At 29.5% G+C, this 21,393-nt stretch overlaps 2 protein-coding genes across 3 annotated transcripts in view; both read left to right on the top strand.

Moving 5' to 3' along the window:
- Positions 1–702: 702 nt before the first annotated feature.
- Positions 703–13,006, top strand: LOC119614538 (leucine-rich repeat neuronal protein 1). 2 transcript variants are annotated; one of them, XM_037970660.1, is made up of 7 exons: positions 703–790; positions 1,117–1,355; positions 11,201–11,743; positions 11,858–12,045; positions 12,116–12,210; positions 12,272–12,384; positions 12,440–13,003. In XM_037970660.1, the coding sequence occupies exons 2-7, from the start codon at positions 1,188–1,190 to the stop codon at positions 12,890–12,892; spliced, it is 1,560 nt and encodes a 519-aa protein (XP_037826588.1). In that variant the 5' UTR covers positions 703–790; positions 1,117–1,187; the 3' UTR covers positions 12,893–13,003. The 2 variants fall into 2 exon arrangements, with proteins under 2 accessions (XP_037826588.1, XP_037826593.1); XM_037970665.1 differs by having other exon boundaries at positions 704–765; positions 12,440–13,006.
- Positions 13,007–15,299: 2,293 nt separating this feature from the next.
- Positions 15,300–21,393, top strand: part of LOC119613982 (long-chain fatty acid transport protein 4-like) — a 51,987-nt gene continuing 45,893 nt past the window's right edge. The window contains exon 1 of the mRNA XM_037970064.1: positions 15,300–16,138. Within this exon, the coding sequence (XP_037825992.1) occupies positions 16,097–16,138 (42 nt within the window). The 5' untranslated portion in view covers positions 15,300–16,096. The remainder of the gene's footprint in view (positions 16,139–21,393) is intronic.

Genomic DNA, 21,393 nt, shown 5'->3' with positions numbered 1-21,393 from the left:
TTAAAAACCGTTTAGTTTAAATGCAAATACGATTTCGTAACAATATTAATGAAATGTTAATGAAGATATCGAAAAATATTTAAATATTGTTGTAATGACTTCACCTTATTAATTGCGCCATAATTAGAATGTTAATGTCCAGGAAAAAATTTCTCCCTCTACCTGAAGATCTGATCAAACATTGTGGTGTTGTTCACAAGAATGTAATTTACTTTAATAATCTCTTAATATTAGTGCAGTTAAATTAAGAGAATTATTTCTCTTTTGCCTACTCACCTGTGTGCATTTTTATTTGAAATTAACAAACTTAAACTCCAACACCAAATATTGGGTGTTGAGATTTTTGTATGATAAGATAAAAACGAAATGTGGTGGGTTAATAATTGTAAAAACTGATAAGATTTTCAACAGACATGGATATTTTAATACTATTTTAGTTTTTAAACAGTTTTTGACTTTGTTTAAAATTTATTCTAAATTTAAAATAAAACAGACATGATTAATTGGTGTAATATATTTTTTTGTTGTCCAATTTAAAATATTATATAATTCTATGAAATATATTCATTAAGTGAATTCAGTATTTTGGCCATATTAACGATTTTTTACCCATCCAAAAATTCTTGTTTTGTTTGAGTTCGATACCATTACGAAATTCCAATTTTCCATACCTGATTTCTCGTTAGTGGTCGGAATATTGGTCATTTTATTTTAGTGTTTTGTTAAAAGTTGACACAGTTCTAGATTCGTGGTCGAAGTGTTAAGGTAACATTTTAAAGCAAAATCAAAGGTATTTTTAAATAAAAATATCATTACAACTTTAATAACTATTTAATTGAGAACTGTGATTGAGGAAATATTTTTGAATTTTTGTGACAAATATGTACTAAATTTATATATAATATATAATCGATATTCCATTGAGTGTGAATATAAATATAATAAAAATAAAATTTGATAAGATCAGCCATATGAATTATTGATAACACACATTTAACCAATTTTATATGGTCGACTGAGTCATTATCTATTTTCTGTAATCAATTAAATACTTAAAGTACTAGTGAAAATATTTTTGTTTCAATACTAACTTATGCGATTTTCTACATTCCACAGAAATCATCAAATTGAACCAGACCATTTGGATAAATAGATTAAAATCAAAGTAAAACAACCAAACTCCAAAAATGACGCGCAATTCCGTCATAATTACGTTAGGTGTATTATTTGTAATTGCCAACGTAGGACCCATATATGCTGCTGATAATACTACACAAAAGGCAGTGCCTTTACAGAATACGAATTCAACAGCTGCAACTGTAGCAACAACACAAGCTCCTACAAGCACAGTAAAGGTATGTAGATAAATAAATTTCCCCAAAGTATTTTCATCCTTAAATTCATTTTATATTCATGCGCGGAACCCATTTAAGTAACTTTTCTAGAAAAGATTTCCTAAAGCCGCAAAGTCTTCAATCTCATTATCACCACAACAGTTGAAGGGTAGAGAACTGTCAAGATTTCTGTTGTGAAATTATTATATGGCACATAACAAATATATTTTAAATTTGAATCGATTAAAAAGAGCTAATTGATGGAGGGTATTAAGATTCGGCTTAGCCGAATACAACACTGTAACTTGTTTAAAATTTGGCTATCGTGGTAGTTCACAGCGCGCGAACAATAGTAGAGTCGAAGGGTCTCCGTTTTGACACTATTTAATACATAATACATACATATGGGCAATTTCGTGTCAAGGGACCCAACTCAAAAAATCGATTTGGATGAAATTTGCACTAAGCTTAGTACTATTGGATAGTGTGCCGGACTTAAGGGTCCTTCAGACGATCACACTTTACGTACGTTAAGTAAGTAAAATGAAATTCTATCCGTATGACAAAAAAGAGAATAGAAGTCGTATGATTTATATTTTTCGTGTTTACACGATTACGATGGAAACAGCTGTTACACTTTTTTGTATGTGTTTACAATAAAAAGCATACCTGATCTAATGCGACTGTTTTGTTGTCTGGATCATTTCAAAAAATGAAGACGTTTAGACGATCCCATCCGTTCTCTTCTACACAAAATTTTGACAGATCATATTACTTGTGTGCTCGTGTGAAGGGGCTTCAGAGGGGATTAAAGTTGGACATTTTGATCATACAGGATTTTACTCGAATGAGTGTAACTTTTAACCTATTGGTTCTAGCATAAATTGCGCAAAGGACTTCAGATAGCTATTTATTTATTGTTTCCAAAATATATTACTTTTTTTGCATAATTTTTTTAATTTGTTTCAAAATGCGCCCTTTGTCTTCTTTAGCTCAGAAGAAAGCTTATACAATTTCTTTTAAGGGCTTTATAGTCCCATAGCGGGATGCGAGTTGAATATCTATCAAAAAAATATTTTTTAACTCAAGAATAAAATTTTTCCCGATAATTTTCCCCATTTTTTTTTTAAATTGATGTTTTTGTTGTTTTTTTCCTCAAAAGAAAGCTTAGACCCTTTTCTATTAAGAAATTTAATCAAAATACTGTTTAATGGTTCAGTTATAAGCAAATAAAATGAGTAACCACCTACGGTTACATGAGTTCGATTTCACCGTTTTATAGTTCATATCATAATTGATACCGACAACTCGATAACCTCATTTTTTTTTTTTTTTTTTGGCTAAAATGGGCAAACAAAAAATTTGTCATATCGCGACCCTCGTTAAAAATTTTACGCTAAATTTTAGTCTAAATATATCATGAGGCAGGTACTTTATGACAGACAATACAAATATTTGGACCAGTGAGTTAAAAATAATTTAATAATTTAATATAATAATAATTTTTAGTGCATGAAAATCCTTGCCTTATTTAAAAAAGGCAGAAAAACAGTTCGGACCATAGATAATACACATAGATTGCCAACTTAAGCTTTACCACGAAAAAAAGAGCTTTCTCTCTTCACACTTACATGTTCGGTGTGAATTCAACACAAAGCTACAACAACAAATATTCAATATTTCAGGTCCAAAATTCGCACAAAAAAAGATTCGGACACAATTTTTATAACACAAACACACATTATTTATTTTTTTACAATTGTTTTAATATATTTTCTTTATCGAAATCTTTTTATTTTCACAAACCAAAAATTTTTTTTTTCAATTGTTTGACATTTCATTTTTTGTTTATCTAATTTTAAATTGAAGGTGCAGAGTAGCATTTCTTAGTAGTAAACAAATTTTTGATAATCCAAGAAATTAAACATTTTTATATTTTAACAAATATAGAATGCATGAAAAATATGATCATGCTTTTATAAATGCAATCTACAATTTAAAATTTATTAATTTAAGAAAATTAATGCAATAAAAACATTGTAATATTATTTCGACCGATTTTATACAACTACGTGGGCATTATATGTGTGGTAAAAAGCTTTTATACACTAACACTTCTAAAGAAAATCTTACTAATACATATTTAGAGTTAGGTTTTTTTGACAGCTGAGTTAGGTTTTTTCCAGGAAAGTTGGCTTTCTACGGTAATATTCTATGGTTCGGATCATGCTTTAATGTCTCATTGTTTGAAGAACTAAATCTTGTAATAAATATGTATACGTCCAATTCACAATCGGTGTTGTATGGTTGTATCGCTGAATGTCGTAATTTTTATACCCAAACCACTATAGTGTGGAGGGTATTATGCGTTGTGCTGATGTTTGCAACAGCCAAAAATATTGATCCTACACCTTAAACAGGTATTAAAAAAACACTTACTTAAATAAAATGTTGGAAGAAAACTAAAAACATAGATAATACACATAGATTGCCAACTCAAGCTTTACCACGAAAAAAAGAGCTTTCTCTCTTCACACTTACATGTTCTGTGTGAATTCAACACAAAGCTACACCAACAAATATTCAATATTTCAGGTCCAAAATTCGCACAAAAAAACGATTCGGACACAATTTTTATAACACAAACACACATTATTTATTTTTTTACAATTGTTTTTATATATTTTATTTATCGAAATCTTTTTAATTTTCACAAACCAAAAAATTATTTATTCAATTGTTTGACATTTCATTTTTTGTTTTTCTATTTTCAAATTGAAGGTGCAGAGTAGCATTTCTTAGTAGTAAACAAATTTATGATAATCCAAGAAATTAAAGAATTTTACATTTTAACAAATATAGAATGCATGAAAAATATTATCATGCTTTTATAAATGCAATCTACAATTTAAAATGTATTAATTTAAGAAAATTAATGCAATAAAAACATTGTAATATTATTTCGACCGAAATTTCAGGTATCCACAAAAAATCTGTAATTTTTTACAATATATTCATTGCACTTTTCACATAAAATATTGTTTAATTTTCTAAAACTGGAAAAAATAATTTTTCTATTTATTGACATTTCATTTTTGTTGTTGTTGAATTTTAATTTACAAACAGAGTTTCAATTTTTGGTATTGAAAATTCAAACAAATTTAAAATTTTAATTTTTTATAAAACTCTGTGTGTTCAGAATGCACCAACACATATATATTTTTGTTACCAACACATCCCTGCCAGCAATTTTGTAGTCGACTACGAGAAAAATTCACTTCTAGTTTACTTTTACAGACTGACTATAAGCTAACTACAATGTAATGCAGAGCTGTCCCGAAATTTTGTATGTGGCAACGTAAAGAACCGACTTTTAAATACTAACTACAAGCTAACTATAATGTAATGCAGAAGTGCCTCAAAATTATCTGGAGAGAATTAACTGTATTTCAACATGTTTTCTCTTGTTTCTCTATTATTATGATTTTATTTGTTGACTTTAGTAGACTGACTATAAACGAACAGCAATGTAATGCAGAAATGTTCCAAAATTTGGTATTTATTAACGTAAACAACCGACTTTTAAAGACTAGCTACAAGCTAACTATCATATAATGCGGGAGTACCCCAAAATTATCTGGAGAGCATTTTGTTTCGACATGTTTTCTCATGTTTCTTTATTATTTGGAATTTTGTTTTACATTTTTGTCATTTTCTTCTATACGTTGTGAAATTAGAGTCAGTAAATTGGAAAAATTAATTATAAAAGGTTAAATATTTCAAAACTCGGTCCCTAAATTCTAAATTCTGCTGATTAATACTGTAAATATAATACATTAACAGTTAACATTACACATAACATTTTAAAATTTATTTTAGATTTGGATCAATGGAAATCATGGAAATAATGAACAAATCATTCATAATTTTATGGATACCGGTGTTATTATTAGTTCCCCTGCAGAAAACTGATGTCTATTAATTTTAACGAACTAATGTCATAAATTGTATTAAAGCGAAATGTAATTTAGATAACTAGTAGTTAAATTTTAAATATATTTAATTAAAATATAATTAATTAATACAGTAGGGAATTCAAAAGATAACTATTGCTTGACTTTTCTGCAACTAACTTTAAGTTAGTTAATAAAGAGTTACCTTTAAGCTAATTTTTTAGTAACTAACTTTAAGCTAGTTGAAAAGTCATGCAGAGTCGGACAATTGACTACTGCGTAGGACATCGCCATGTTAAAATAGTCAGTTGGCTCCATTAAAAATAATCCAAGAATCAACCATAACTAGTTGATGAAAAAGTCGGCTTTTAATGCATTTAAAGTTAGTTGAGTTGCTGGCAGGGATATTTAGACTTTTTCACTAACACATGCTTAGAGTTAGGTACTGCCAGTGTTGCCACTTTGGTTATTATTAACCAAAATTGGTTATTTTTATTTTGTATGTGTACATGTGAATTATTTTTTCGTTTTGGTTATTTTTTGCAAACAATTGAACTAAATGCTATTTGCTTTTATTCTAAAAATAAAATTAAAAAAAACTTCTTTTATCTCTAGTTTTAAATCAACTATGTAAATATACTCATTCACGTTCCATATCGTTCCAGTTTTGGGTCGATTCAAACTCGTCCGTTTTATGTAAAGAACTCAGGATACTTATGTGAAAAAACGAAGTAGGCTGTATTTCGCATTTCGATTTTTATGGAATTTGATGGGAATAGTGTACGTACTTAGTAGATTATGTAATCCAAATTAAATTTTAAGTATAATTGCAACTTCTATACCTATTTGAAATTTTGCATAAACAGATACTGTGCTAATTTGCCGAAATTCTAAGATAAATGATGCAAGAATAGTATCACAATATCTTTAAAGTATTAATCAACTGATACTCATGACCTTTGACTTCTACTATCTCACCATGACTTTTACTTCTTTATTTACATTTTCTAGATGATGTTGTATACTAGTTTTTATTTTACCGTCTTAAATTCTAAATTTTGGTCAATTTGTCGGATAATTTGGATAGATTACGTTTACAAATATTGCTGATGTTATGAATGTAATGCTAACATCCGCTACATGGTATTACAATTTGGTCAAATATACCCCTTAAACCCCTTAATATCGAACGAAATCTCCAAATCTGTACATAAAATGGGAAGAATTTTATAATTTAAAATTGTTTTCCAAAAAGTTATATGTGGAGTATTTTTGAATTGCGCTAAAACAGCGGTTCCCACCGGTTTTTACTTCGCGGACCCCTTGAGGAACTTATTTAATTTCGCGGACCTCCATACATATTTTGATATCTTATTGTACTAAATAATTGTTCGTCCGAAAATTGACCTAGTCCATAAATCCCTAGGTCAAATAAATGTAGAGATGTCATATCTATAAAATATTCCCGATAAGTTTTTAATTGCATGGTTTTGAAGATAGAAAGACTTCTTTGTTGAAATGTTAACATGATGTTTAATTTTATGATCGTGAGACCTTTCATGTTCATTTTAATTCAAGGTAGCAAAAAGGTTTCTTTATCAAATATTGTCGACATGTGCTTAAGGAGTCACGTTTCAAAAATTTATTGCGATTGCAGAGGGGTAAAGTGAGCTAATTTTTCGGGAAAATAATATAAGAAAGTTGGACTTCTTCCATGTTGTTGCGGAATACGTTATCCGCATAATATATGACATGAACTCTTTTACTGCATGGTTTTGCCTACATATTTACTCGAAACGATATGGATTTTCTGATGTTAATTTAATATATTCTGATGTTAATTTAATATTGGTCGATAAAATCAAGTTAAATTTAGCTAAATTAACGTATTGAAGGTACATAAAGAGTCACCTCAGTTTTTGAAATATATAATTTTAGTCCTTACAAACAAGAACACTTTTGCTTACAATTTGACAAACTTAAATCTGGTATAAGCTTGTCTTTGAATTATGAAATGTGGCCTAACTTCATACTCCGGAATACCAGTATCCCTTATTTAATTGTAAGACAGATCATTATCCGTCTGAAATAGAAAAACATTGTTTCACTACATATACAGGAAATAAAAATTACATATCAGGCAATATCTTACTTTATAAAAGTGATACAATATTGTTTATTCATGGCTTTTTTCGTTTGTATTCGCGGACCCCCTAGGATTTTACTACGGACCACTAGGGGTCCACGGACCCCCATTTGGGAACCGTTGCGCTAAAACGCGTTAAAGACTCAGTTATTTTTTAAAATAAATATTAATTACATTTGTTAACGAATCCGCGAAGAGACATATATTTATTGTTGAAAACACGATAGAGTCGAAAAGAAACAAGATAGAAAACTGAAATATTTTGCCAAAATATGTTTAGTTGACCCAGTTTGCTTGGTATTGAAAATGCGAAATATCGGTCAACGATTTCACCTAGCCCCCATATTATGCCCTATTCTGAAAATAACTATATTGCTTAAAAAAGCACCTATAGCGATGAAATTCAATATAAAAAAGTTTTATTGGAAATGTATTTGCCAAAGTTTATGAGGATCGGTATATAATTGACTCTATCGCTCATAAAAAGTCTCCTCAGAAAATGACTTTAAAGCTCTTAATGTACTGCAATATAGCAACAAAATTCAACATAATCAAGTTTTAAAGGAACTAAAATATCTCTGTCAGATTTTATGAGAATTGGTCCATAATTGACCATACGTCTCATATGAGATCCCCTACAGAAAATTACTTTAACGCTCATAACTGTCTTCATAATACCAGTTTAGCGACGAAATTTAACATAGTTACAAGTTCCACTTCAGAAAATGAATTTGTTATTTTAATGTCGAATTTTGGTTACAAAAAAAATTTTGTTGTGGCAACACTGGGTACTGCTGTCAAAGAGTCGGACTACTTGTTATACTTTGTTAAAGGGGTTGTCAAACAAAATTTGTTATTCTCTTCACACAGACGAGTTCTGAGAGAATAAAACACACTTGAGAGAACTAAACGCACTCACAAAACTTCAAATTTTCTTTGCGAAATTGCGAGGATATTTGCACTTAATAGTTTTTCTTATCACTTAAACTTAATATTTATTATTTTTTTTCCACACTTTTAATGTATTTAAAACCCCGACAGAAATTTAAATTTTACAAACGAAAAAAATATTTTTTATTCTTTGACTCTTTTTCCATTAGTGCAGAAAAAATAACAAAAAGACGTGTTTATAATATTAAGATGAAATATCTTTTGAAAAAAATTAAATAACTAAAATTTTCATTTACAATTAGCTGAAATCCCAGTAGTAACACACGTATCAAAAATACATTTATTATTTAGTACCTTTTTAACAACTGTGTTTATTTTTGTGCTTCTACTAATACATTCTCACCAGTTAAGTCTTTGACAGGGGACTTAGGTCTTTGACAATCCCTTTCGCCTATATGCTACTATGTGATATGCTCTAAGCACTCGAATTATTCCCAATATAAGATATTAAAATCAAATGCCAAATTATGCTCAAATCGAGCCCAATGAGTCATTCAAATATTAAAATTATTTTATATTTAATTTACCTGTGTGCTGTTCATAAATTTTCAGGTTTGACTCAAATTTGGCAGTTTATTCAAACCCTCAATCCTCGAAGGACTAGGACTGGTTGAAAACTAATTTAAATATATGGAAAAAACATATTCCATTTAACATTGTGATGTCCTAGCATTATATCGGAGTAATCTCAAAGCTAGTCCCATGAAGAAATTATTGATGTACATGATCCGCAACATGGTCCAATGTAATGCAGGATAAGTACTATATTCTTTTGAAAAATAATAAACATGATCCATGACTGCATTATATAGGACTACTAAACGGATCATGTACTCCAATAATGTTTACAGGCGAGAAGTTTTTGAATTACCTAAATGGATTTTGTACTCCAATAATATTTGCAAGGTAGTTTGAACTATAAAAACGGCCCTTAAATTTTAAATAACAAATTAGAATTTTTTCAAAAAACTATTACACTATAGAATGAGTGCGAAGAGAATCACTTTAAATTCTTGAAAAACATCCATGGAATTATTTTTAGGTCTCGTTTTCTGCAACATGATGCTAAAGTACTTCTTAGGAGTTTTGATGAAACAAGTACTTTGTCACTAGTTATATGTTGGTACTAGAAAAATTAATTAATTAAAGAATTCGACATTGATTTTAAAATAGCACGGAATTTTTAAACAATAATGTAATTAAGATTATCTAATTTATTGGAGCCAATTATAATTCATCAACTAACTCTTTAGAAAAATCTTAACAATTTCATTCAAAAATCGTTTAGAAAAGAAATAGTTCCCGAACTGTTGTAAAGAAGGTGTATATGCCTTGCTAAGCTTTCCTAAAACTAGTTCCCATGGTGAAAAATTCGAACGAAAATCATATACATATCAAAGAACTATTTCCAGAACCGTTTCATTTAAACAAAAATCATTGGTCTCAACGACAAAGTAGAACGAGTAGAGACTATAATCATACATTCTAGAAGTAGTTGCAGAACTAATAGACATTTTTTTGAGTATTTACACATTTCACAATTTAAAATACTCCTGCCAGGGATGGAAAATGAGATTTTGTTTCAGTATCAAAAAATATTTCAGAGGGTACTCTTTTGGCCCTCAGAGTACTTAAATCATTTTTTTTAACAAAATACATTTTTATTTAGAAATTTTTATACGGAAGTAGAAAAGCCATTATGTGTTGATATGATGAATCTTTGTCCGTCCCTCAATGTTAACCTTTTAGATATAATTTGATGAAATTTGCTACATAATTTCTTGCCCAAGGAAATGGTTACATGATATCCCATAGGTACCATAAGTACAAATATTACACCGATATTGTACTTTGTAAATATGTTAAGTTTAAAGCAGCCATGATACAATTTGTTATATTTCAATATTTCAGGCCACATTTGACCCTAGCCCTATACGAGAATGAATTTAGAAATTCAACTTAACGTTAATAATTGAGCTACAAATATTATTATCGATGAAAAGTTTGTTTATTGTCAATAAATCGCTTTAATATGTACATAATATGTATTAAATTAAAATCCGACGTAGGTGTCATTTGTTAAAAAATCAATTCTCCTATAAAATTCTATACATTGCGCTCCATACCATGAGACCTTATATAGGATATTTACTCATACATCCGATTCTGAATATGACAAGAAACAATAATTTGCTTTAAAGTTCAAATATTTTTGACCAAAAACTTTTAATTATCTTTGGTTAAATGCCTAATTTCAAAACATTTGTTTTAAAGTGGAATATTTTTGCAAAATTTAAATTTCTGGTAATTTTATCAGATAATGTCAATCAAGATAAAAATAAGTACAATTTCCGATTCCATTTCGAAATGAGCTGCATTGATAATTTGCAAAACATACTTCTAAAAAAGTCGTTTTAAAAGTAGATCTTTTAAATTCTGGTAATATTGAAGAGAATTCCATTACTTTATAATTTTATTAGCCGTTTTTTCTAGAACTTTTAGTTGATGCATTTTTGAGAATTATATGTAAATATGTGCCAAAGCATTCTTGTAATTTTAAATTTGAAAAATATGATACATTGTTTCAAAGATACTTTGAGAGTATCAAATAAGACTCGGGAGTATCACGGTATTTTTGAACATCAAATAGTATCAAAAAAAGTACGATCGTACCAATTTTGCCATCCCTGACTCCTGCATAATCATAAAAGTTTAATATGTGCATATAACCTGCCTTATCATTTATAGTTTTAATCTCATCCCCAAAGTATGCCACAATTTATTTTTAATTTTATCACATGTTTTTCCTATTTCAGCCAAAAATTGTAATAAAAGACAGTGAATTGTGTAAAAAATGTTCGTGTGATATTCAATATCTACAAATCGATTGTAGCAACAAATCAATGAATACTTTGTTCTCCGATGAGGAATGGCAGACATTACAAAATGGCGATGTGTTATTTGAAATAATGAATCTGAATCACAATAACATTTCATATATTCCCGTTTTGCCAACATATCCGGTTAAATCATTGTATCTAAGCTTTAACAAAATCAACAACATTAGCATTGGAGCGTTCCAAAATCTGTCCCAACTGACAGTTTTGGACTTGTCGAGTAACAAATTAACATCAAAATCCCTTAAACCACATGTCTTTAAGGGGATGTATGCCGCTGATAAATATGAACCCTTAAAGAATTTAAGAACACTTGATTTGGCAGATAATGATTTACACACCTTGAACAAGGATCTATTTGAGCACTTGCCTGATTTGGAGACATTAATTTTATGCAAAAATACTTTCCATGAAATCGATCCGAGTACTACGATTGCGATAGCAAGTTTGAATTCCTTAAAAGTAAGTCAAAATGTCAATGATATAATAAATGCACAAAGAATGTTACAAATGTTTCGGCGGATTTATGTTGATCTTTCAGATATAAAACAATAATAACAGTATCCTTTTTTCTAGACTTTGGATTTATCTTATATGGAACTTAGTGCGCTACCCGATTCTCTATTTCACAGTCCCATTGAGTTGGAAACTCTAATTTTATCCGGCAACTCATTCCATACTTTGCCTATAGCTTTGAGCCGAACCAAACACTTGAAGAAATTAGTCTTAGATGAAAATCCTTTTGATGATTTTGATAAAACCAAGTAAGAATTGTTTAAACAGAATTTTAAAACGATTTTTCATTCAAATATTTTTTTTTTTTCAAAATTCCAGTATATTCAAGTCATTAGGGGAATTGGAGTATTTGAGTATTTCTTATTTGCCAGACGTTACTAAAATTGGACCTTGGGCCTTAAGCGATTTGCAGAGTAAGTACAACTGCTGCATTCTCTTTGTGTACTAAAAATGTTCACTTTTTTATATTGATAGATCTAACTACTTTGATTGCTATCAACAATCCTCATTTGTCAAGTATACATGAATTGGCGTTCACTAAGAACACTACAAATCCCGATATTTTCGATTATCCACCATTAAAAAAAGTTTGTAAACAAAAATCAATTTCCTACTATTTATTAACGATTTTTATTTATGCAGCTCTATTTACACAACAACAACCTTACAACGATTGAACATAATTGGGTGGTTAATTGGCAGAAAATTACTGAAATCGATTTACGCTTCAATCCATGGGCCTGTGATTGTACCAACAGTTGGTTTATACATTCGTTGATGAAACAAATAAATAATACCACACCGGTACTAACAAAAAATGTCAACTGCGCCACTCCATCGGCTTGGAAAAACAAGCCTCTTCTGGAGTTGAGTGCAGATAACAAAGAACTAATTTGCGAAAATACCAGTCATCCTGGAAACGATAGTTTAATCTTAGTCGGTATATTAGTGGGTGTTTTGATTGGTATACCATTAACTTTAGGTGGTTTGGTTATTTACCGCAAGGGTTGCTTTGGTTTACTTAATCGTCATAAACATGGTACCGATCGTTCCTTATATAATCGTGCTAGTTTTGCTGATGAATTCCATATTTAAAAGTTTTTACTTTAATATAATTATATTATAAATATTAACACACAAAAAACTTGTAAATTTTCGCAAACTTTTTTTTACAATAGAACAAGTTATGTACCATTATGTATATGTATATAAATATGTACATAAATATAGAGACTTTTTCTAATAAATAAAAAAAAATATTTTTTCTCTTCATAAAGGATAAATAAAGATATCAATGATTTGTTAGCGGGATATTGCATGATGTTCACCTTGGTTCAAAGAAATAAATTAATCTACCAATTCACAGTGGTTTAAACACTTTTAATTTTAGAAATAAAACGGTATCTCTGGAAAAATTGGATATATCGGATCGAATTTCACGTTGATCAGGGGCAGAATGGAAACCAGTAGGTAGTCCCTCAAAGTTGGTCACCCAGGATATTAAATGTATCAAATGTGGCGGGCCTACGGAGGGTCGTAAAATAAAAATATCATCTGGTTTTCGGGTAAAATTCTAAATAAAACAACAGTTATCTTGTCCCTTTAAAAAATTAGATGTAGTGTTTATAAACCGGTTAACCGAAAAAAACGGTTTTTATTTTATAGTTTTTCGCAAACCGATTTTTTTAAAACATTGGTTTTCAGTTAACCGGGTTATCCGGTTTTTAAGTCTCGGTTAACCGGTTTCAAAGAGATATAATTTTTAGTACAAAATTGTATGTTTTCTTTGATTTTTTGTTTTGATTTTTAAAAAATTTTGGATAGATAATTCTAAATATTTTTTATCTTCAGATATGTATAAGTTTGTTTTTTTTATGATATATTAATGTATATATCTATACTAAAAAGTGCAAATATCTTATTAAGTAATACATAATATTTCGCAAAATGACATTTTTGAACTAAATATTATATATTAAATATTATAAGATTTCGAAACATTTCGGTTAACCGGTTTAACCGGTTTTTTATACTCGGTTAACCGACAAACCGGTTTTCTAGAAATTGTCAATTTTCGGTTAACCGAAAAACCGGGTTTTCCAAAAGTCGGTTTTTTATAAACACTAATTAGATGAATCCAAAGTTGCAATATGTAAAAATTGACGTATTTTTTAGTTTTTTTCCAAAAAGGACCTACATTCTTTCTTTTATAGACAAAATTTTCTTCGAGATCTTATATAAATTGTATATGAACTTAATGCGTATGCGTGTTAAATAAAATTTCATGTAAGTGGGAAATGCCCCCACCAGCCCTATCCAAACTTGGTCAATTTTGAAGAAAAAATTTTATTTGAGTAAAAAATTCTTAAAGTTCAAAGCACCGATCCTTATAATGGCTCTATATTTTTATAGACATACATGGTCCTTAAATATATTCGAAGTCTTTTACTATGACACTGTAAATAACGTCACAGAAAACTAATTTTTTGGAACATATTTTCTTCGCTTAGATAATTTCGGTAATTGTATATGACAGATTTTTGTCTATATATGTCCAAAAGTTTGTTCCGATATCTTTATCGGTTGAATAACCAAATAATTTTATAAAAACTATAAACTTAATCACCAGAAAGTTTCCAAACTTAAACTCTTTTCATATTTCAGTTTTTTTTTATGAATTTCAAGCAAATTTCTCTTATTAGTCCTGCCTCTGAGAAGGAAAATTATCTTTGGTGATTCTATTTTTATTCCATCGGATCTTAAATTAATTGATGATCATTTTTAACCTATTCGGATAATTAAAATTTGTGGAGGAACTTTAAGAAATAGTTTATAAAAAATTTGTATATCCTTCACAATAAGATATAAAAAACTGAAATCGAATCAGAAAGAACTAAAAATGGCTACAAAATATTCCAAGATAAAGACTGATTTTAATAAAATTTCGTGGGAATATTAATCTGACTGGGTTATTCAGATAAACCCAGAATCAAATGTGATCAAGCAAAATTAACACAAATCCTAAAATTCTTTAATCGCTTTTGAAGAATTGTTGGATTGGTCGTTAATCATAAGTTTGTTACACCTCATATTTTATTTTAAAGAATGTACCAGCGTACTAACTTTCAAACCTTTTATCGAAGCTCTGTCTTCATTTCGTGGAATAGCTTCATTTTCCAAATACCTTTCTAGGTTTAAAGTGAGATACACATGTATATTCAAAATAGTAAATATAATCCTATAGGTACTTTTTGAAATTAACGATTTGTTAATATAATTAAAAAAGCTCCATTATAAAAAGCAATTTTTAAGTAAAAACATCAACCAGTTGTTTTACTTCTTAGCACCCAACAATTTGGCTGATCAGCAAAAGCTAGTTTTTTTTTTTCTTACATGTTGCTGCCGTTTTAAAGCTTAAAATAAACAACACATTCAACAAAATTGTTGGCAAACTACTCAACTCACTCCAGTTCATACAAGACCGGATTCGCTATTTGCTTTTCACTCGTTCAGAGACGGTGATACATGTAAGACCAACAACCAGACACCGCGCGAATGTTTCATCAAGAAAAACAATATTTGAAATTTAAAAGTGAATCTAAGTAAAATTCCAATTATTTTCGTGTTAAGAGTACTTTACATTAAAGGGTCTCCTTACAACGACTGCCACAATTTCTCACTGTTTCGAATCCAATGAAGACTTTTTTTGTGAGCCATTATTGACCATTGTACTTTGTGTTTTAATATAAAACTTTAGTTGAATGTTTTTAATGTACTTGAGTTTATAATTTTTTCTTTTTGTTTAACAAAAAAATAATAATAAAATATAAAACTTTAATTTATTTTGTTGTTTTGTATAAAAAAAAACAAACAATAACAAACAAACATCAATGTTAAGATGAATATGTGCACGTGAAATTGTGTGTGATCGCACCTTATTAGTGATAAAAGTGAAATTCGTTTTAGTGTAAAACGCTAAAAAAACAATAAAAAAACCAAATTAAAAAGAAACAAAAACTTTAATTACAAGCTGATTGTGCGGTTCATGTGTGTTGCAATTCAAACCAAAATTACCGGTTACCACTCCAAATCAATAAAAGACACAAAGTAATCGACCTTTAAAATAAAGCCGCTTAAAGAAAGCAATCACCTTCAATAGTCGGATGCTGTAATTGTTCACACACTTCGAATACAAATTGCTATCGAAAGAAAGAGAAAATTTTAAAAGCAGCAACAGTTGCAGTTTTCACACAGTCAAACCACGAAAAGAAAATAAAAATAAAATCAGATTTAATCAAAATGTCTTCAAGCGAAGAGCCAGTAGATGCAGTGGAGGCCGTGGTAAGTTTTACTCTGGCGCATTAAATTAATATAAAAAGACAGACAGACAGACGAACAAAACCAACAAATCAAACAAAAAAATGCATGCAAAAGACACAATATGTTGACTGTGAAACTTGAAATTTCTTGGCTCATTTCTCTTTCAAGTTGTACCCACCCGTCGTATACCAATGTATTTGAACTCTGTTTAATTTCACATCCAAGGGTTTCACAAAGCGTTTTTTTTTTTTTTTCAATTTTAAATTTCAATTTAGTTATGAAAAATTGCCCAACATTTTTACAAAATGTTTATAAAGGAAAAAAATATCGATGGTCATAGTTGAAATTCTTGTTAAGAGGTTCTTAAATATCTGCATGACAATGCAGTATACAGTGGGACAGAATCAAAATGTTTTCAAAATAAATCTGGAATTTCTAAACAGATGGTTCGATTGGAATAAAATTTGACATGATCATAGCAAACGAGTACTCGAGTTTAAGTTTTGAAAATGAACTCCGCAAATGCATACTACAGACTAGGCTAGACTACAGACTAGGCTAGACTATAGACTAGGCTAGACTACAGACTAGGCTAGACTATAGACTAGGCTAGACTATAGACTAGACTATAGACTAGACTATAGACTAGACTATAGACTAGACTACAGACTAGACAATAGACTAGACAATAGACTAGACTATAGACTAGACTAGAGACTAGACTATATACTAGACTATAGACTAGACTATAGATTAGACTATAGACTAGACTATAGACTAGACTATAGACTAGACTATAGACTAGACTATAGACTAGACTATAGACTAGACTATAGACTAGACTATAGACTAGACTATAGACTAGACTAGACTATAGACTTGACTATAGGCTAGACTATAAACTAGACTATAAACTAGACTATAGACTAGACTAAATTGTAAAATATTAATTTAGAGTAAATCTCGTGAAATTTACGAAATTTTTAATTATGCAAACATTTTGGATTATTTTAAAATCATTTTTGTAATTTTAGTTAAAAAATTATCATCCATACGAAGTTTTTTCGTTATGTTATAAAAAGAATTCGTGAATTATATTATAGTTTTTCAAACATTTTATGCACAATGTTGTAGTTTTATAATGTAATTAATATTATTATGTTTTAATATTTCGTATTATACATGAAATTTTCGTAAATGTTACGAAAAAGTATATATGTACAAACATTATTTTTCGTAAAGATAAGCATAGATTATTTTCAGTGTAACAACTTTTAGATATTGAACAAAAAATAACCTAAACATAAATAATCGATTTTTAAAATGGATTCTTGTTATCCGATTCATATCAAATTTCGCATCAGTTAATAGTAGATAAATATTTGTTAATTTCAAATATAGTTAATGGAAACTAAACAAAATTCTTTTCAGTTAATCAGATGGAATATTTTATATTTAACATTTTGGACTTTAGCCTGTTAAAAAAAATAAATTGAGCTAAAAATTCATATTTTTTTGAATTAATTGTGTTTTTAGTATACATATGTGTTTTATGTGTGGAAAAAAACAATCAACAATTCACACTGAAAGTGAACAAGGTAAAGTATTCTTCAGGTTTTAATGTTTTTATGACCTGTTTAAAAATATACATTTCCGGTTGTCTTATTATTTTGAGTCTGAATGCTTTTTCTACGATATTTTAAATTAATATTTAATTTATCCTTCCTTTTGTGAAGAGGCAGATGAACGAACTTTAATTTCTTTGAAAACTTATCGTATACAATTGTTTGTATGAAACCACATACATACTAGGGATGCCAAACGGGACTGGCTTTTACAAATCCCGGGATTCGGGATTTTGAAAATTGCAATCCCGGGATCCCGGGATATTTCGGGATCCCGGGATTTTTCGGGATCCCGGGATTTTTCGGTATTTCGGGATTTTACGGGATTTCGGGATTACATGAATTTAATTATTTTATATATGAAAATCTTTAAATCATCATATTTGTAAAGAAAATTGTTTAATTTTGTGGAAATTTAACAGACAGAAGATATATTTAAATTAAAACAATCCAATTAATTCCAATTTTTAAATAAAAACTTTCAGAATTGTATAATTTCTGAAACTTTTTAAATACATACTCACTTCCTAAATAAAAATAAATATCAAGTTCCGAAATTAGACATAAGCACTTTTTAAAACCTCATACTGTTCCATGTGAACTAATAATTATAACAGATACCAATTCAATTATTCGAACATCAATTTAGAACCTATTCTTTGAAAAATATTTGGAATTTTACTCAAAATACATATTAGTTTTGGAACATATTATTATATTCGTAGTATTAATTTAAAATTTTAGGTGCATTCAGAACAAGGTAATTTACCTTTACCGGTATCATTCAGATTTGTAGAAAGTTAGAAATGTAAAATCCTCTAGTATTGAAAAATAAAGTTTGTATTCGACTGTGCCGAAATTAAATACCCACCATCAAAATATTGTAATGTATTGATATTAATATCAGCATCAATGTGATTTTCAGAGGAGGTCCAATTAGGTTTTTTTGTGTCAATTTTGGTCCAAATTTGCAGCCCAAATAGAATGAGTCTTCTAACTCGTGTTTTCAGCTTACAGACACAGAATGTGTATACTTTTTGGGTCGGTCTACGACCAACATTGCAATGTGCTAACAAGTAAAAAGTTATAGTTGGGCGAAGCCTACCATATAATACCTTACACCAGTTATAAAAATAAAATGTGATTTATTGTTCATAATAAAGCATCTAAGTTGAATTGTACCTTGCCTCAGATATAATTTAGCTATTTTTTGTTGAATAAAATTGTGTACATTTAAGTCATATTTCGAAGGGGGCTTCGCATAGGGGCTAGGGTCAAATGAGGCCGCATCATCAAAAAATACATCAGGGTCATGAAGGCTAGTATAGAACTTGGTTTTGCAGCTTTTTGTCGAGTTACGAGTATATTGAACATAATTATGAACTTAAAAACCCTATTTGGGGGGTTCAGTTGTATGGGGGCTAGGTCAAATATTGGACCGATGTTATCCATTTTCAATAAGATTCGTCTCTAGTACAATAGAAGATCATGCAAAATTTCATTGAATTATCTTCAAAATTGCTGTAGTTTGATTACAAGGTTTACACGGACGGACGGACAGACGGACGGACATAGCTAAATCGACTCAGAAAATGATTCTAAGCCGATTGGTATACTTTAAGGTATAGGACCAATATTATTGTGTGTAACAAACATAAGCACAAACCCAATATACCCTCCCCACTAAAGTGGTGTAAGGTATAAAAACGAAGTGAATAAATAAATTTATATGTGCTATGTGTATGGACTCATACCACTTTAAAAAATAAAAGGTTCAAATATGTATAAAATTAGCTCTGCGGAATTTTGTTTTGCATGAGTCAAAAATAAAATAAGATCGTAATTTTCAAATTAATGAAAATTATGGCTCAAAAAAAGAAAATAAAAACAGTTTTTTGAAACAAATCCTAATCCCGAAAAAATCCCGGGATTTATTTTCCAAATCCCGGGATTCGGGATTTGCCAATCCCGATTTCGGGATTGGCATCCCTAATACATACGAAACTAGCATTACCCGACGTGCATCGCTATTCTCATCGTAATTAAATAAAACTTAACTCATATTGAAAATGTTCCTTCAATCAAGACGCTGCGTGTATTAATTTTATGTTTCTAGGTTTATTAAAAGAAACTCAAATAATACCAGTTGAATACATAGTTGTCAGATGATTTGGGCGCCAAATCGTCAAATTTCGAGAAGAAAATCGTCAATTTTTCGAAATTGTCGTTAAATCATCAAAACTATTTTCAATACATAATATACATATTTGATGGTATTTCTACCTTTATTTTTATTGTTTATTTTATCAATTTTGATAGTTTTAATGATAAAAATCATGAAAATTTGTGCGAACATCCTGTTTTAAAAATCGTCAAATTTAGAGTTAAAATCGTCAAATCGTCAATGGGTAATTTTTGACACTGAAAATCGTCAAAATGACGATAAATCGTCAAATCTGGCAACAGTGGTTGAATAACGAAAAATACTCTCTTAAACCCCCTTTACACGAGCACACAAGTAATATGATCTGTCAAAATTTTGTGTAGAAGAATACGGATGAGATCGTCTAAACCACACATTGAGAGAAAATACGGATGGAAAATTTGACAGTCGTATGGCTCTCTTCATTTTTTGAAATGATTCAAAAAACAACCAAGTCGCATTAGACCAGGGATGTATTTTTATGTAAACACATACAAAAAAGTGAAACAGCTGTTTCCATCTTACTTTGTTATTGTTTGATACCAATCGTGTAAACGCAAAAAATATAAATCACACAACTTTCATTCTCTTTTACTTTTCATTAGACTTTACGTACGTAAAGTGTGTGAAGGGCCATTTATTCAGGACTAAAGATGAGCTATATTTTCACGACTGTGATTTAATCACGGTGATTGATAATTCACTGGTAGCTACTGTGACTGAAAAGATCAAATAACAGTTACTTGCAACGTCGTTCTTTTGAATTTTTACCTTCTAAAATTCATTTAAATTTTATTGAACCAAATATGTATTACAACATACTATGCATACAATTCGAAATTATCTCATATATTAACTCCTCTCGCTCTGATGCCACCAATTTTATTTTGTTCAGTAATATTTATGTATATACTTAATGTAAGACCCAATAAAATGCGTTGTTATTGTAAAAAAATTGCTTTTAACCAAAATAATAGGAAAAAGATTTTTGCTTTATACGTGAAAATCGTGATCACAGTCACTGTTTTAAAGAACAGTGATTTACAAATCACGTTCACTTAGAACGACGTTCTTTAGATATCACTGGATCGCTCATCTCTATTCAGGACCCAAATTAATTTCTAAGTTACATATATATTATCGAAAACTAAAAAACGTACCAGCTGATAAACGTAAGAGTACCAGAAAATACCCGTTTATAGATTTTTATTCATTCGGCACCCTGAAAATTACTCAGGACTCTTCATGTTTAATTTCATGATTCAAAGTTCAATACTATAGGAAACTTAAAAGGTACCAGTTGAAGAACGAAAAAATATCAAAAATCCTTTCATAGAGATTTTCATTCTCTCAGGAGTCATCCGTCAGGGCTCTACTCAATACTTTTCGTTTGGGTGCTAAAATACAACTCTATACTTTTAAGGGATCGGTTCAGCTGTTTAGTAGAC

This window comes from Lucilia sericata, unplaced genomic scaffold (genome assembly GCF_015586225.1).
Source record: "Lucilia sericata isolate MDLA Ls3-8-SP2 unplaced genomic scaffold, ASM1558622v1 Contig000042F_arrow, whole genome shotgun sequence".
NCBI classification, from domain to species: Eukaryota; Metazoa; Arthropoda; class Insecta; order Diptera; family Calliphoridae; genus Lucilia; species Lucilia sericata.
The sequence above is the reverse complement of the archived record's forward strand: the minus strand, read 5'-3'. Positions and strand labels throughout refer to the sequence as shown.

Excerpts from the sequence above, each read along its gene's own strand:
- LOC119614538 (XM_037970665.1), top strand. The coding sequence starts at position 1,188 with ATGACGCGCAATTCCGTCATAATTACGTTAGGTGTATTATTTGTAATT. Across the intron at positions 1,356-11,200 it reads CTCCTACAAGCACAGTAAAG|CCAAAAATTGTAATAAAAGA; the intron begins GTATGTAGATAA and ends TTCCTATTTCAG. Across the intron at positions 12,211-12,271 it reads GGCCTTAAGCGATTTGCAGA|ATCTAACTACTTTGATTGCT; the intron begins GTAAGTACAACT and ends TTATATTGATAG.